At 35.3% G+C, this 18,332-nt stretch overlaps 1 protein-coding gene across 5 annotated transcripts in view; it reads left to right on the top strand.

Moving 5' to 3' along the window:
• Positions 1–18,332, top strand: part of LOC149559077 (protein XRI1-like) — an 84,763-nt gene that overhangs the window by 36,719 nt on the left and 29,712 nt on the right. The window contains exons 2-4 of one of the 5 annotated variants that reach the window (XM_089833037.1): positions 10,064–10,150; positions 10,373–10,443; positions 10,671–10,740. In XM_089833037.1, coding sequence (XP_089689163.1) covers positions 10,674–10,740 — 67 coding nt within the window. In that variant the 5' untranslated portion in view covers positions 10,064–10,150; positions 10,373–10,443; positions 10,671–10,673. The remainder of the gene's footprint in view (positions 1–10,063; positions 10,151–10,372; positions 10,444–10,670; positions 10,741–18,332) is intronic. The other 4 variants (XM_089833035.1, XM_089833034.1, XM_089833036.1 and 1 more) reach the window with 4 other exon arrangements.

Genomic DNA, 18,332 nt, shown 5'->3' with positions numbered 1-18,332 from the left:
AAAGGACGAGGAGGATAAATAATCCTGGCTTTGTTAGATTGTCCTTTATATCCCACTATCTTATTTTCGAGCTCAATCCTCTTTTGTACTTCCTTATTGTAAGCATCTAGAACCTGTTCATATTTTTCTTGTAATTCCAATTTTTTTCTTTTCTCCTTCTTGACAGTGGCTAATGTGAGGTTAGCTGTTTCAACATTGAATTCTACAGCATCATCATTTGGAGTATCTTCTACCCTCTTAACAATCAAATTTCCAACCAATCCAATATCATCAGGTTGAGAAAACCTAGCTCTTGATCCTCTTCTTAAAGACTAGATTACTAAAGCAGCATGATCTTCACTGAACTTAGCACCTCTAAGTCCTTTTCTCACCTTTTCCTCAACACTTAATTTCTTGGTGACAGTATTAAAAGCCATGGCATCTGCTATATCCCAATCTGGCAAAAGCAAAACTCCAGATGATATTATCGTTCTTCTTCCCTCTTTAGGAGTCAAACTTTTGAATTCTTGCATCATTTCATCCTTTATTTCATCTTGCACAACTACATTCTCCATTTCTGGATGCTCGACCTTCCTCTTATTACATCATTCTTCAAATTTCTCAATATTAGTTCTCCAAGCAAATCGATAGAAAGCTCTGGATTTGACAAAATTGTCATCTAAAAGAAATTCATGATTGGCTTGCTCCACTATAGGGTCTAATTCTTTCCCTCTATAATAAGCAATAGTTAGTTCAAGGCTATGCATGGGATGTTCCTGGGATTTTCTTCCTCCAATTCTGTAGTAGTGATAAACACTCCCCCTTGGCATCTTGATTGTTCAATTTGCTCTCTAGTGAGCTGCTCCTCCCCTATATGCAAGGGAGATTGAGAAGGTGTGTAATCTTCTATTTGTGATATCTGCTTCTCTTCTATCTTCTGCCTCTTGGACCTTGGTTCTTTAGGCCTTTCTTGCAAAGCAGCACTAGTTGATCTAACTATTTGCTTTCCTTTATCAGCTGTATGCTCTCTATTCCTGATTATGTTATAGCCAAACCTCCTTTAGATGACCAATTGTTCTGATCCTACAACAAGAGTAAAAGATAACTTCTTCATTACCTCCCTTTCTCTGTCAGGATAAGTATTGATAAGAAGAGTTTTCTTTTCATTCATTGTATCCATGATTTCTAAGAAGGTGATCATCAACTTGTTCAACTTGTCTGTTGATGTTTTTGCATCTTTCGAAGGGCTATAATCTTTCTTAAAACAATTAATGAATTCTAATACCCTAGAATAAACTCTCGACTTTTCTTTCTTGATCTCTTGCTCTTGGGGAGAGAATTCATTTCTTATTACATCTCTGGGGAAATAGAATTGATGCTTATGAGCACTAGTCCTACCCCTTTGTCTGAACATATCAAAAAATCCCTTACTATCATTAAATCTAGCATGGGCGACTGCCATTTTATATGGGTCTAAAATCTTGTACAAAAATAACCAACCACCCTTTGTGATTATAAACTGATGAGCTGCTGTGTAGGATGGGAAAATAGAGCCTCTTGACCTACCAGTCAGTTTTGCTTCTTCCAAACCACCTATTTGCCATAACATCTCAGCCACTCCTACCTTAAGAGGTACCTGGTAGGGAAGCACATGTGGAGTTCCTTGGAATCCATATACTCTGAATACTGTTGACACTGGATAGGGTATAATATCTGCCCAATTATGGGACACTTTCAAATTGCTAGGGTTATCCATAGGCTTGATGAAGTCTAACAATGCCTTGGGTATCTTGGGATTTTCTTTCAATAATAGGTTCTTTAGTCTAGATGCAAAATATTTGTCAAATCTCACAAAACTAGCCTCCTCTACATCCCAAGTCATATCTGCACTCCATAATTGGATTGGTAGAGATTCTCCATCATGTTCTCTTGTTAATATCATGTCTTTCTCAAAAAATGTGACCCCTTTATACAAAAACATATGCATTAACAAAGAGTAAAAACCAAAGGTTTTCTCAATTTTCCCTTTTGTAATTCCAATCAGACCTATATGAGTTTCTTCTGCTAGAAAAGATGCAAAATCAAAAATAATATCCACTCCAAAGGAAGAAATCTGTACCATCATATACATGAACTCTATTGGCACAAATTCTTGCTCATCTTCACCGAAAACTTTGCATAAAGTCATAAATATATATATATCTATAGCCCCAGAATTGAAGAACTATTTCTTAAAAGGCTCTTTTGTTGATGTTGTGACAAAGGTTAAGTTTCCAATTGTGGCCAAGTGTCCTCTTAGTGCTCCTTGCCTAATTTGATCCTTACGGGACAAGTATTCCTTTTCCAATCCCAGAAAATCAATGGCCTCATGATAAACTGTTGTAGGATCCATTCCAAAGACTTATTGTATTTCTTCCATAGTAATTTTCACCAGCCATTCCCCATCTATTCTCCTCACCATCCTAGCTACAGGATCATAATTCCAAGATATAGCAGTGAGGAGGTCTAAATCCATGAAGACTCCAGGAACCACTAACTCACCTAGGTCAAAATTCCAGATATTTCCATGGGGGGCAAACAATTTCCTCTTTGGAAACCATTTTTTGAATAATTGTAACACTGTTTTAGAAGTCATGGCATCTCGAATCCAATTCCCTTTGTCAAATAAACCATCTGCAACTCAGAGCCTAGGGTTTACTGGAACTATTTTCTTTATCTGGGCGGACTCATTGGTAGATTCATTCAATTTCTCTAAGAAATCATCGTGAATATTCCTACTGGCATACTCGACCTTCCTAGAAAAACCATTCTTTGGAGGCATATTGAAAGGATAATGCGAAAAATACCAGAATTCTTTAATTATATGTAGATGAAAATACTTGGCTTTTTCGCTTCTCTGAGCACTGCAATAGATCGTTGATATAGAAAATTTCATGGCTCAACAAGGCGAAATATTAGTTTTTTCAATAGGTTCAGGGTTCAGGAACTCAAAAAATCTATTTGCATGATAAAATTCTCAAGCTTCTTCACTAAATTCCTTGTATTAGCTCACACGAGAAGCTTTTAATCTCCATAAATGGGTTGTAGAGAAAAACAAAGTGGCATTCCCCTTTGAGTTTGAAAACAGGCCGCCGATTTACAAAAATCCAAATGATCAAGAAATAAAATGCAGTCTGACTCGGCTTCAACCTTCCAACTTGTCAATCCAATTGAAATTTGACATATGTACCCTTTTTTTACCTTGCTAGCAACTTGCATATTATTCAATCATGTAACCGAACACATGTCGAGCTCTCTCTATGTTGCTATGGACAAAGTTCGAGCAGTTTCCCATAGCGACATAACGACATCCTTTGATCTCTTATGAATCAGATGATCAAGGATGGTACTACAGAACTCCTTTGAAAGTGGGCCACCATGCTACGTGTCAATCTCTTGCTATGTTGCCAAGAGTAAAGACCTTGCAACTCTCATTGGCGACAAAGCGACATCCATTGATTAATCTTGCATTTGACGATAGGAAACACAACCATATTACAACTGAGATGGGCCTGTCGGACATGTGTCTTCATGTCGCTATGTCACCAAGGGCAAAAACCATGTAACTTTTTATGGCGACAAAGCGACCTCTGTCGGTCTTAAAAAGATCTGATGGTGCGGACCAAACATCTTGCTTTCATAATGTATATCCCTATGGGGAATGAAAATTGATAGCTGCAAACCCTTTGATGACTTGGAACCTGCGACACTTTCTGCGAGGGCTGGTGCACTACATTCCACGTGTCTTGTTCTCGCCATGTTGTCATAAATAAATAACAGGCAACTTCCTTTGGTGACAATGCAAGGTTCGTTGATCTACCATTTGATCTATAGTGAAGATCTTACTTTTGAAACCTCGCCTTCTTACTAGGTCCTACAGATAGATGTCACCTTGTCGCTATGTCGCCAAGGATAAAAACTTTGCAACTTCCTTTGGTGACAAAGCGACAACCCTTGATCTTAAGTAAGATCAATGGCCATCGTAACTTAGTTGATTTTCACATATAAAACAATACCCGCAAAGATTTAAAACAAAAGCTTGGGTTATAATTTCAAATTTAGACTTAAGGTAAGGTTAGGCAACACAAACAAATTTAAAAGGTACCCGAGAAAATGAAAAGGGGTTTTCAAATGATTTTCTTCTGCGCATTTCTTTAAAATGCACACCATGTAAACCTATCTCAAGGGTTTTCTGGGGCAAATTTGGCATTGGAATAACATCAAATTAGAGATTTTTCTTGGGTCAACAATGACTCAAAAACATACAACCCTAAATTTGAAAAGGAATTGGATTTTCACTGGAATATTTCAGAAATTTTTAACATGTGAAAAACCAAGCCAACACACCATTTTGATATCACATTTGATATCAAGAGTATTGGTCTTCCAGAATATCAACACATGATATTCACCAGATAGTCTAAGTATCATTTTGATATCACGTTTGATATCATGAGTATTGGTCTTCCAAAATATCAACACATGATATTCACCATGTACTCAAATAAGATTTGATATCACATCTGTATCATAAGTATTGGTCTCCTAGAATATAAACAAATAATATTCACCAAGTACTCAAATAAGGTTTGATATCACATTTAATATCATGAGTATTGGTCTCCTAGAATATCAATGATATTCACCAAGTACTCAAAAGTGTTTGATATCACATTTGATATCACGAGTATTGGTCTCCCAGAATAGCAATGATATTCACCGAATACTCGTTGAGTAATGGCCTTCTAGAATGTTGAGATGCAATATGTTCACCAAGTATAGTGAGAATGGCCTTCTAGAACATCGAGTCGCATGATGTTAACCAAGTACTTTATGTAATGGCCTTCCAAAACATCAATTGCAAGCACTCACCATGTACAAAAAAATGTTTATAAGGTATGTGCACATGCATTCTCATAATGCTTACCATATAAACATCCAACATAAAAGAATAATCTATCATGCTCTACATAGATATCGTAAGATATCTATCATTATAGAAAAGTAAGTTATTGTAAGATCGTCAATAACTTCTGCAAATATAAGTGACATTATTTGGAAGTCGTCACTTCCTCATGATATACACAGGGGGTAGGCCCATTAGGGTCATATGGTCACACACAAGGACTTTCAAAACTCCCTCTGAAAATCAATCATTCGAGCTCCTCAACCAAAGTTGCCTTTGATGAAGTGTTATACTCCCTCTGAATTTGATATGATCAAGAACTTCGAAGATCAACTGAAGCATATCCTCTATCTACTCCTTCAGATGAATGTGTCAGACTCCCTCTGAACATCAATCTTTTGAGAAAGAAGTGTTAGACTCCCTCTGAATCTGATATCAATCTCCCTTCCTACAAGAACATTCTCAGAAGAAAAGATCAAGACAAATAGCTCTTATAGTGAAATATGCAAGAGAGAGACTACAATAATGCTCAAGGGTAGTTTCACATAATTATATAAGATCATTCTTTATTAACATGCTTCTATGTTACTCTAGCTTAATATATATATAAAAATACAAATTTCTTTTTATATAATTAAAATACCTTTTATCTAAGTTACCGATTCGGATGCGGATTCCGAAGTGGATTTAGGAAGCAGATATGGGATGCAGGATTTCTTTTGGGGGGATGCGGATATATATATATATATATATATATATATATATATATATATATATATATATATATATATGCAAAGAAATCAGATAAGTAATTTCAGTCTTGTATTCTTACCTTCAAGTTCAAAAGATGATCTACATTGTTTCTTTCAAGTATTTTGTTTAGATGCAAATCCATTAGACAACAGCCCAAAAGAAACCCTTGCAAAGAAACCTATTGCAATTCAAAAGGAGCTGTGGAATCAGTTTTGTAAGCCATTTTTAAGCACTCAACATATAGTATTATTTGGTTGAAGTTTTCACCCACAAAGAGTTTCTTTGAGGCATCAATATCTTGTTGCTGTTCAAATCTATCCTATAGCTTATCTTTCATTACATTTGTTTAATTATTTTAATCATTTTATTCATGATTTAATAAGCCTAATAGAATCACGCCACATGTTCAAAAAATATTAAAAAATGTTTGTCTTTCTTTTTTGGGCGAGGAAGTCTGTGGATGCTCCCGGGTGCCTTGTGGGTGCCATCCGGATGCCACTCCCAGGCACTCGGATGTGTCCGGATGCTTGAGACGGGCATCTGTCCACATCCGAGTGCCTGTGAGTGGCATCTAGGTGGCACCCATAGTGCACCCATCCGCTTTCAGAATCCATCCACATCCGCTTCCACATCCAGCTTCTAGGAGGCCGAATTGGTAACTTGGCTTTTTATGATACTTTAATCAATGTTATTCTCAATAAAAATAATAAATAAACAATGGGAAAACGTACGCATCTAGCACTCGATTGTGGCCTAATTCACCTTTTCAGTTGCTAGGGAAATGTATTGACTTTAGACCAAGGGTGAATTTGATTAGTTACATGTACTTAACTTTTTTAGGGGCCAATATGCCATTATTTTCCAATGTTCATACTTTTTATGTTGCCTTCCTTCAGCACGGTATATATCCCTTTCTCTTTGTATGGTTTTATGGCCATATCTTACATTAAATCTTTTCCACCTTTGTAATTTTGTCATTATTTGTCATCTTCTTTCATATATTCTTCCGCCGTCCCTCAACCTGCCCCATTTGACTGTGACTGGTTGGTGCCCGAGACCTCTTACATCTATATGCATTTGACCATGTTTAATATATATTATTAGCTTATGTAATAAATGGTGTTTCTAAACTACTCTTTACTAACTGCGCATCAAATTTGTCTTTCACGCTAGGTCAGACACTCTGGCATGCATCAACTATTTCATCACTGTTGCCTCTAGTACTTGTGGATCTGTATTTCCTCCCTTGAATTTGGGTTCGTAATGCAGACACAGAGAGATAAAAACCCAAATCTGCATATTCATACATAAATTACTGTCATAATACTGACAGGAAGATGCAATATGAGAACATCATCTATAATCCAGCATTCAGTATTCACCTTCAATTTCGTACTCCACAATCTTGCAGCAGTACAAAATCAAATTACATAAGTCGATACCCATTCTTGCAGCAGTGCAAAACAAAGAAGTTTCTGACATGATTTGAACCTGATAATGGTAATGAGGCTAAACCATCTAATCAAAATACAGAGTGATTAATCAAAAATGGAATTATAACCGAATTATAACCGATTCATTAACCAAACAGTTCTGATGTCCTGGTTTGTGAATCGGGTCTCCAAAATAGTAAAATGACTCATTCATTGGGTGCTGAATCATATACTTTCTCAAAACCATTGATCATGAATCCTAAACAATAACAATGGAAACTGATACTGATCTTGTATTATTTTTAAACAACCAAAGGGTGCTGTCATGACATGAATTGGGTTTCCTACTTAAGCCACTAAGCTTGAATGAACATTATTCCATCTTGAATCAGTTTGTAAATTCAATTACAGACAACCCGATGACAAATAATTCAGAAACAACCAAAATCAGTTAACAGATGCAATCGATAAAAGGCCAACTTGGTATTATTTAACAGGAATGCAAGGCTCTTTGTTGATATTGTAGATTTGAAAAGTATTTCAAAAAAAACTCACAGGCCTAGAGAAACCCTGCTCTGATATCATGTTGAGTTTCCTGGAGGATGTAAATGTACTAACACTGTTTGTAATTTCTATGTTTTCCAAATTACATTTTCAATGCATATGTATATGACATTTAAGAGGCATGTCTCCATAGAGACATGTCTCTTCAAATCTCATTAGTTATCAATAACATTTGTTTATTATGATTAAGAATGTGATAATAACACTATATATATATATATATATATATATATATATATATATATATATATATATATATATATATATATATATATATATATATCCGTAACCCTGCAAAAAAGCAAAACTTGCTATCTCTAGGAGGGAATAGCTATGCACTTGCACTTTTTGGAAATCTTCAGAAAATCTACTCTACTATGTAAAAGTGATTACAAGGAAAGAAAAAATCAAACAAAGCCATTAATTGACATTTTGAAATAGCTATTTCAAAATGCTCGCATTGGAATACTCCACGTGGGTTTGATGCATAAGGGAACCTCCTATTTGATCACAATGCTCTATTTGATGAATTAGATCATCCTTGTTACTCTTTTCATCTTTGAAGACCAAAACATCCTCATCAACTGCTTGAGAGAGCAACACTCTTTCCAATTGATCCATCTATTCTTGCTGCCGAAGGACCTCCACTAATGTTGGCCCAAGCAAGATTTCTTCATTATTAGCCGAAGTTCCCAAACTTGGGCTCTGTTCAGACTTGGCAAGGCAGACTTGACTTGTGCCTTGCCTATGACTCGACAACAACTTGGTAATGACTCGGAAAAACTAAAAGAATCCTTAAAATTATATACTTTTATAATTATTTATATGAAATTATATATCATATTCCATGACCTAGGTTGAGTTACAAAAACTCGGCCAGGTTTGCTTGGCTTGACGACTAGGACTACTTGCATGACTTGCAGACATGGAACAATGGGCCAAACATCTTTCAATTGAGCATGTCGGCAAAGCATAGGAATGGTGCCAAGAAATAATTTGATTTTAGATTTGTATCAAGAGTGGTAACAAGGACATGCCTCACAGAGGGTCCCCTAGCACTTATCTCATGGCGACAAGGATGAGCTACAAGGTACAAAGAGAAATAGGTCCCAATTAGAAAGGAGGGGACATGACAGTCTCCCCCTCTTGGAATTGCTTGCTTAGAAGCAATTTTATGTTAAGATGCTCCAAAATTTCTCACTCTCCCAAGTAACATCCTCGATTGGTAAGTCCTTCCATTTGACAAGATACTCCTTTATTGAGCAAGTCCTTACCCTCCTCTCCTTGAAATCTTGATCTCATCTAACTCGAAGGCAAGCTTTCCTTCATTATCAAGTGGCAGAAGCTCCTCCGAAACAGTGACTTGCTTCCCAATAGCCCTTTGAAGGCAAGAGACAGGAAATACATTGTGTATCCTACTTTTTTGAGGAAGCTCCATTTCATATGCCACCTCATCAATCCACCTAATCAGGTTGTAGGGACCGTAAACCTAGGGCTTCAGCTTCTGCACACCGCTTTTCTTCAAAGAAGAATGCTTGTAGGGCTATAAGTGAATATAGACCAAAACTCTTTTTTCGAAATGACGCTCACTCCGTGGTGATTTGCATATATCTTTTGCTGATTCTGTGCCTGTTGTGAACTATCTTGATGGATCTAAGGATATCTTAACTCTTTTGAAGCCAATCGTTCACCTTGAGTGCACCACTGTCTCCCAATGCCAAATCTTCAAATAAAGCAGCCTTATAGCCATAAAGTGCCATGTAGGGTGACATCCCAATTGACATGTGATAGGTGGTGTTGTAACAATATTCCCCTAGATGTTCCAAATGGATCCTTGCCTTTTGCTGTGTTGCCACGTAATTTTGCAAGTAGTTCTCTACCCACTCGTTTACAATCTTGGTTGTCCATCTGTTAGAGGATAGTAATTGGTGCTTGGAGTTAGCTCAGTGCCTGCGAACTTGAAAAACTCCATCCAAAAGGCACCAAGGAATCTACTATCTCTATCATTGACAATATTCTTTGAAAGCACATGTAACCTGAAAATCTCTTGAAATAACAATTCCACATAGACTTTGCCAGGGTGGCAAAAAAGTGGGCATGCTTGGTCAAATGGTCAACTACTATGTAAATACAATCATTGCACTGAACCTTGAAAATTTGTGATAATAAATTGAGATGCTCTCCCACCTGTGAAATAGAATGGGTAAGGTTTGTAACAATCCTGTCGAAAAGGCATGCTCTTATTTGTTTTGCTGGTAGGGGTAGGTGTGACACTTCTTGACTAATTGTAGCAGATCATGCTTGAGGCCTTTCCATGAGATCTTATAAAAAAATTGTCTATATGTCTTGAAATATCTTGGGTGCCCTGCTAATGGTGATTCATGAACAGCTCTTAGAATCTTCTCCTTAAGCTTTTACTCTGGAACCTATTGGTGTGTGTTTTATGACATGGACAACAGTGAATAAAATACAAGAGGTATTCTATCCTCTCTTGAACAAACTCTCCAATTTTCTAAATAGCAAAGGTTGACTCTAAGGTTCCAAATGTGTGTGATTTTTGTTGATCAGACTCCCAAGCTTCAAAATCTGAGCTTGGTGTTTTCCATATGTTTCATTTGTACTGCTATTTTTCTTTCTAATAGAACAACTTAAAATGATTCCATATTTCATTATTTTTTCCGACTTGTTCTTTTCTCAGTCTTGAGTGGCAACGTGTGGGAGAGAGGTAGACAAATAATTTATCGTCCCAGTTGTGAACAGACTATGTAGGTGACAAATTCCTCTCTCTCTATGTATTTAATTTTTTTAAGCAAAGATCTTTGTAGAGTGCATGCAAATTTCATTAAAAAAACATTTCTTGTTGCACAATTTTTGCTTTCAGATTGTCCTAAAATCAGTTTTGTAGTTATCTGCTATTCACAATAGCTGTTTTATGAGTTTCTGTTTTCAACAAATATTGGGGCAATTCTTTTGATAGTTCATTCTGATTTTTTCAGAAGATGTCCTTTAATGAATCTTGGCAATGGCAAGGGGAGGAATTTCAGCTAGATGGTGATTTACCTCTGGGTAAGTTGCTTTGGCGAAAACTTCATCAACTCATTTTGCGTCACAGTCTAATTAAGATTGTCAAGCTTGCAGATTTTGCGCACTTGTATGTTAATTCCTGCTTCTTGGTAATTTTCTTATATCCTAACTTTTGTTTTGAGATGTAAGATGGTCTTGTTGGTTACTTACATTCTCGCTTTAATCTAGGGGAGATCAGTAAGTTCCTAGATTGCTATCTCTTTTTTGTGGATATTTGTAAATCCCATGTAATCTCATATTTCCGAACCTGAAACTTTACACAGGTTTTTGCATTTTAATATGTTTGAAGGAAAATTGTTAGCTTCTAATATTTCTTTTAAGGTTTAAATGTAGGCATTTCCAGATTTATGATGATATTTCATTTCAGATTGAGAAGAAAATTGGCATAATTTATTTAATTTCGCAAATGCTTCAAATATATTTCAATATTAGAATCATTGTAACATTTTTGGATGCTTGGGACGATTACTCGGTTTAAGATTTAAAAAAATTGCTGAAGATCTCTTACTGGGAACAAATGCCTTAAAAAATAACCTAATTACTCAAGGAAATAACATAGACTCAAAAGCAATGAGTAAAATTTAACTATTGCATTCATAAAGTGTGTATCAGTACAACAAATTTAATGAAGATGCATTTATAAAAAATACAAGGAGAAGAGGATTGCATTTCTCTTCCAGAAGTGTGACTCCCAAAGAGTGAGATAAACTTCATTCTTCAAATAAGAAAGTTCAACTCAGAAGGAAGAGGAAGACACCTCACACTCCAAAAAGGACGAGTGTAACTAAACCTGATTGAACAAATTATCCAAGTTTAATCTATTGTATAATACTACAAAGTACACATAAAAATCGAAGTTGACGGTTCTGGTTTGGGCTCAGTTTTGGGTTTGGGTTCATGGGTTTGGTCAAATTTTTTTTTTGGAGTATGCTTTGCTTTGTACAAAAACATATAAAATTAAAAAATATATACTTACATGCAGCAGTAATCAAGTTCAAAATACATCAGTATGCTAATAATAATAACATAGCAAAATACACAACCATATTGTTAAATTTAAAACAAGAATGCAATAATACAATATGCAGAAACACAATAACAAATGGCACAATAGATTATCGTGGGAAAACCGGCCACTTGAGGGTGGAAAACCAAGCCCTACAAAATACAGATCCTTTATTAAATACTCAAAACAAATACGATGTCTCATATAATTGTTAACTCTTAACAGTCAACCAATAAGCCTTGTTCACAGTTTGATTACTTTTACCATGCATACACAAAACATACAGAGCTGCAAGTATCTTACAGATACTTTAAACAATGAGAATGGTTTACACTAATAGTATGATCATAGATTGATCATTCAGAAATTCAGTCATATACAATGCTCATTGTAGTAGATGATAATCCCTCTCTACAGTTACTAAAACTTAACATCTGTACACACTCCTGTCGTTCTGTCTGAAGCAAATATGATACGATGCCCTGTCTGCATCCAAGGTGGATATGAATGATGCTCAACCCCATCCAAAAAGTCTAAGCAGTGGAACTCCAAGGGACACAACTGTTAATAATGAATCACTTGCAGTAAAGATACAATGGCAATTCCAGCTCACACAGGGGCATGATCCACATGGCACACAAATATGTGCAACCGGACATCTAAGGAGAAACATGCTACGATATTGTTTCATTCCCATTCTCAAGACATAACACATACTGAATATCAACAATGAAGGGAAAACCATTGTCAAATGAACTCGACAATGATATAAAGAACAGCTCAATGTCTCTAGCTGGGCAAAAGGAAGAGGATACATCTTCACAACATTTGAAGCAACATACAAAAGGGCTACCGAAAGGAAAAACATGAAGTTGAAGAGATGTCATCACAAGAACAGCTGTTCCAATAGATGTGCACGTGAAGGCAACAATAATTTTCTGAGAATGGATACAGAAGAGAAAGAATAAACTTATTAACATCAACAGAATAATAAAATCGCTGCAAGGCATAGCTGAACTGATAAGCTTGAGAACAAGGTGAATATCATCAAAGAGTTTGCACAGCCATCACAGGTAAATGATGTTTCCTGCAGTTATAAAAAACATTAACACTTCCTCTTAGCGAAGGAGATATCATTTGCAGATTTCATGTCATGGAGTCTCTCAACATGACAAATACAATGACTACACCCATATGTGTTGATAACAAACATTTACCAGGGATTCTCTCGATGTGATAGCATCATGGATTTGCCAAACACGATATTCACCATGGCTACTCCCATGAGTGGAAAGCGCAACAAGGTTTTTACCTCAAATATCTGTCTCAGAGAAAAAAGCATTACAAGGGCTTGCACCTCAAACTTCTCTCACAGAGAAGAATGCATTAACAACATGAAATAAGAATCACTCTCTCAACAAGAGTATCATTCTCCACATTACCAAGCTTATCTCGAAAATAATAAAACTTCACTCTAAGAAGTGACTTGGTGAGAATGTTCACTGTTTGCTCATCCATATGAATGTACTTATTTTCAGATGCTTTCCTTTGAACAATATCTCTTAAATAATGATACTTGATCTCCACATACTTCTATCATAAAAAATAATATTAACCGAAAGCTTCACACTGCTTTGATTGTCACAAAGAGTCATAGTTGGCTCCAAAGGTTGCCCAAACAGTCTTGCAAGAAGCTTTTAAAGCCACTCTGCTTCTCTTGCTGCCACACAAGCTGCAACATATTAAACTTCTGTTGTACTCTGAGCCACACATGACTATTTCCTGCTGCACCCGAAAATCATAGCTGAATATAGGCTAGAACAACAACTGAAAGTGCTCTTCCTATCAGACAGACACCCTGCCCAATCAGAATCAGAAAAACCTTGTCCAATCAGAATCAGAAAAACCCTGCAAGTTCAAACCTTCACAAGAAGTATATTTTAGACCATATCCCATTGTACCATGTGCATATCTCAAAATATATTTTGCTCCTACAAGATGAATTTGTCTAGTGTCACACATGAACTAATTGAGAGTGTTAACAACACAACATATATTAGGCCTAGTATTAACCAAATACATTAATGATCCAATCACTTTCCTATACATAGAGGGATCAAATAAATCTGAATTGGATGCTACCTCATGTAACTTTTTCAGTCTTGCTGCCATAGGAGTTGACATGGACTTGCAGTCTAACATACCAAATCTTTTCAAAATGTCAATAACATATTTCCTTGACTGAGAATGATCTCATTTGGTCTTTGCCATACTTCTAGTCCAAGGAAGCAGTGCATAAGATTGAGATCTTTCATCTCGAATTCAAAAGCTAACCCTTTCTTCCATTTAGCAATGAGATCATCCTGTCTGGTAAGAAACAAATCATCAATAACATTTAAGATTAATGTTTTATCATCAATTACTTTGAAATAGAAATTTGGATTTGCATCATTTTTTGGGAAGCCCAAGCTCAATAAATAATGATCAATTCTTTCATATCATGCACATGGAGCTTGCTCAAGTCTGTTGGAGAACAGGATCGCTGCAAATGTTATAACACTACCTATTTAAGGTATGTGTTTTTCAAGGACAGCAAGTCCTTGAATTTACATATTAAGAATAAGCTAGAAGTGACATGTCTATTCGTTATTAGGTAATTAATATGATAATAAGTTTTAGTTATATATATATATATATATATATATATATATATACATGAATTATTATTATATTAAATTCTCTCACATAATAATACATAGATATATAAATTTATATCTCATATATATATATACACAATAGTATTGTCTCAAGGTTTATTTGATTGAAGCTATCAAACATTAACACACCCTCTTAGCTAGGGAGGATAAAGAGTTTGATAAATATTACACCATTGGTAATATTAAGAATGACACAATTTTAAGGACATCTTTGATTAGAAGATCTCCACCATTTTGATACCACATTTGATATTATGAGTATTGGCCTCCATAATATCAACATATGATATTCACGAAATACTCTAAGTAATGGCTTGTAGAATATCAACACATGATATTCGTCAATTACCATCGATCAACTCGTAGACCGTCTAGTGAATGACATCTAACACTTAGTTGTTGATTTACAAGATTTAATTTATCATGATTTGTTTCAACATTTACATTAAATTTATATCACGATTTGAGTTACTGTAAGATCATCACCTTCCAATAACTTTTGCAAATACAAGTGATAATCATTTGGAAGTCGTCACTTCCTCATGATGTACACATGAGGCAGGTCCATTAAAAATCATAGTCACACATGGACTTTTGAACTCCCTCTGAATATCAATCATCTGAGCTCCTCATCCAAAGTTGGCTTTAAAGAAGTGTTTGACTCTTTCTGAATCTAATATCAATCCTCCTTTTCCTGCAAGAGCATCCTCGACAAAGATCAAGGCAAACAACTCGCATAGAAATGCAAATAAGGGAGAGACTACAGTGACTAGATAAGTAAAATACTCAAGGATAATAAACACTCATTTGCACATCAATATCCTTTTATTTAATCTTTCATTCCATTAGACATTAGTATTTTAATTGAAAACTATTGTATTAATTAATTCTACTATGATAATTAATTAATTAATTAATGCTCTACATAACTCTTAAATATAACCATGGATCATAGGTAATTTGAATGTTCAATATTCATAATAACAAAATATGTTAATAGATCAATATTAGTAGATAAGCATGCTAGTATAAATATTTCATAATAATAATATAACATACATACTTACCTTATATGATGGGGTCCTTGTCACTTTCAATACTATGTCTTCCCTTATAGTCATCACTGACAATGCATTTTGAAACTAAAGCCTTTGTAGATGTGGAAAGGCGTTGTTTGATATTACCCTTGTAATATTTGCGAATTACATTTATGTTAGTGAATTCTCCCTGACGTCTTGCCAATTGTCAAATACCGTTGACAGGGAAGTACATCATATCACCACGGTTGCTATCAACATAGCCAACAAAGCTGTGGGCCATAGATTGAACCCATCATAGCAATGGAATAATTTTGATACATTTAATCATGTCCACTCATTTCCTTTCAAGAGTGCCCCATGACATCATAGGAGTATATTTGATGTATGTGCATTGTTTTGATTTCTCGATTTTTGGAGCTGTCTTTTTCTGCCCGCCGATCAAGGGGTATTTTATAGTAGTATCATTCGCTTGTTATAATGTTTTTGTTCCCCCTTACACTGTTTTTGCTTACAATATATAGTTTTTCGTCTAACCGATGGGAAATCACTCCATTATAAATTTTCTTATTTGTTCCTTCGATGATAATGTTAGGCTAAAAATGCTTCTTACACCATGCGTTAATGGGTCCAATCACCAATGGTTGTCATCCTTTAAATTGTGTATTTTGTATATTTCTTCCTTCCTTTTCGTCCGTATTATGTAAAGTGCCTCCCTTTTATATTATAAATTCTCCATGCTGGCGGTAATGTTTCGTAACCGTCTTTTTATTTATGGAGAGTATGATTCATTAACTTCTCTTCATTTTCCTCGATTCATTTGCATACTTGCCTGAGACTGGGATGTTAATTTTCAAGCTTGACTGGAGCTCCATCTCCTAGAGGGACTCTATAATACTTTGTTACTAAATTCAGATATCTCCATAAACTTGATCCATTTTCTTATTCTTCTCCATATCATTTCTATGATTTCACATTTACAACCTAGCTTTGATACCATGTTGAAGAAGAGGCTTGCTGCAAATGTAATAGCATTGCCTATTTAAGGTATGTGATTTTCAAGGGCAACAAATCCTTGAATTTATATATTGAGAATAAGCCAGAAGAGACATGTCTCTTCATGGGACATGTCTATTAGTTATTAGGTAATTAATATAATAATAAGTTTTAATTATAGTTTATATATATATATAAAATTTCATGAATTATTATTATATTAAGTTCTCTTACATAATGATACTTAAATATATATATATATATATATTATATGTGACATATAATAAATAAATATATGTATATATATCTACAACAGTATTATCTCAAGGTTTATTCAACTGAAGCTATCAAACATTAACAAAGTCCATACAAAGCCTTTTCCAATCTGTACACATATGATTCCTTCTCATGAATCACAAAACCCTTCGGCTGCTCAATGGATACTTCTTCAATTACATCATTCCAAAATGCTATCTTTACATCCATTTGATGTAGTTTCCATCCTTTAACTGCTGCAACAACAATAATAGTTCCAATAGAACTATACTGCACTATAGGAGCAAAAGTCTCCTCATAATCTATACCTTCTTTTTGAGAAAATGCTCTAGCTACAAAGCTAGCTTTATACTTTTTAACACTTTCATCAGCTGCATGTTAAATTTTGAACAACCACTTAGAACAAACAACAAATTTACCTTTAGGCCTAGGAACAATGTACCAAACATCATTCTTGATAATGGATTGATATTTTTCCATCATGACATCTCTCCATACTTGCTGTTTGAAGCCTCCTCAGAACTTGAAGGCTTGGATTCAATAATATGACCCATCAAAGCAACATATCCTGCAAACTTATGAGGTTATTTACTTTCTCTGGATGTGCCACGCCCGGCTGCATATTTTTCAGCCTCTCGCATAGTATGCCTGGCTCACAAAGCTTTCTTCTTGTCAAATGAAATATTACTTGCATCAACTGTAGAGTCTATACTTATAGGATCAACGGGATCAATAGGATCTTTTAATTCAGGTTTCTCCCTCTGCCTCTCAGAGGCAGCAATATTCATATCTTGAGAAGGCTCAAGATCTTCTCGATCAATTTCCATATCAGTCCCTATAGATTTTTTGCGAGCTACACCTTCTTCAAATGAAACATCTCTGCTGATTTCAATATGCTTTTGACCAAGAATGTAGACATTGTAAACTTTTGATGATTCACTATAACCAACAAAAATATCCTTCTTTCCTGAAGGTTCTAACTTAGACCTTTTATCTTTTGGTACGTGTATGTAAACTGGACACCCAAAAATTCTAAGATGACTAATATCTGGCTCAGTACTCGTGAATGCTCCTTCAAGAGTTACATTGTCTAGAATTCGATAAGGACTATGATTGTGAACATAAACTATTGTCTTGCAAGATTTTTTCCAAAGAAACATTTGAAGGCCTTGATCATGAATCATGGCTTTTGCTGCCTCAACAATAGATCCACTTTTTCTTTCTGTAACTCTGTTTTGTTGTGGATTATAAGGGACACAAAACTCCCTCTTAATCCCAGCTTGAGTATAATGTTTTTGAGATATACCAGAGTTACATTCACCTCCATTGTCAGACCTTAAAACTTAGATCCTCATATCAGACAAATTTTATACAAGGGCTTTGGACTCTTTAAATCTAGAGAACACCTTATCGAACTCTATAGTTTTCAGAAAATAAATCCATGAGTTAAGTGAGAAATCATCAATAAAGGTAATGTAGTACCAAAAACCACTTAATGGAACAACAACCATAGGACCACACAAGTCATAATGAATCAGCTCC

This window comes from Cupressus sempervirens, chromosome 5 (genome assembly GCF_028749045.1).
Source record: "Cupressus sempervirens isolate cs-2001-9-10 chromosome 5, ASM2874904v1, whole genome shotgun sequence".
Lineage (NCBI taxonomy): Eukaryota > Viridiplantae > Streptophyta > Pinopsida > Cupressales > Cupressaceae > Cupressus > Cupressus sempervirens.
The sequence above is the reverse complement of the archived record's forward strand: the minus strand, read 5'-3'. Positions and strand labels throughout refer to the sequence as shown.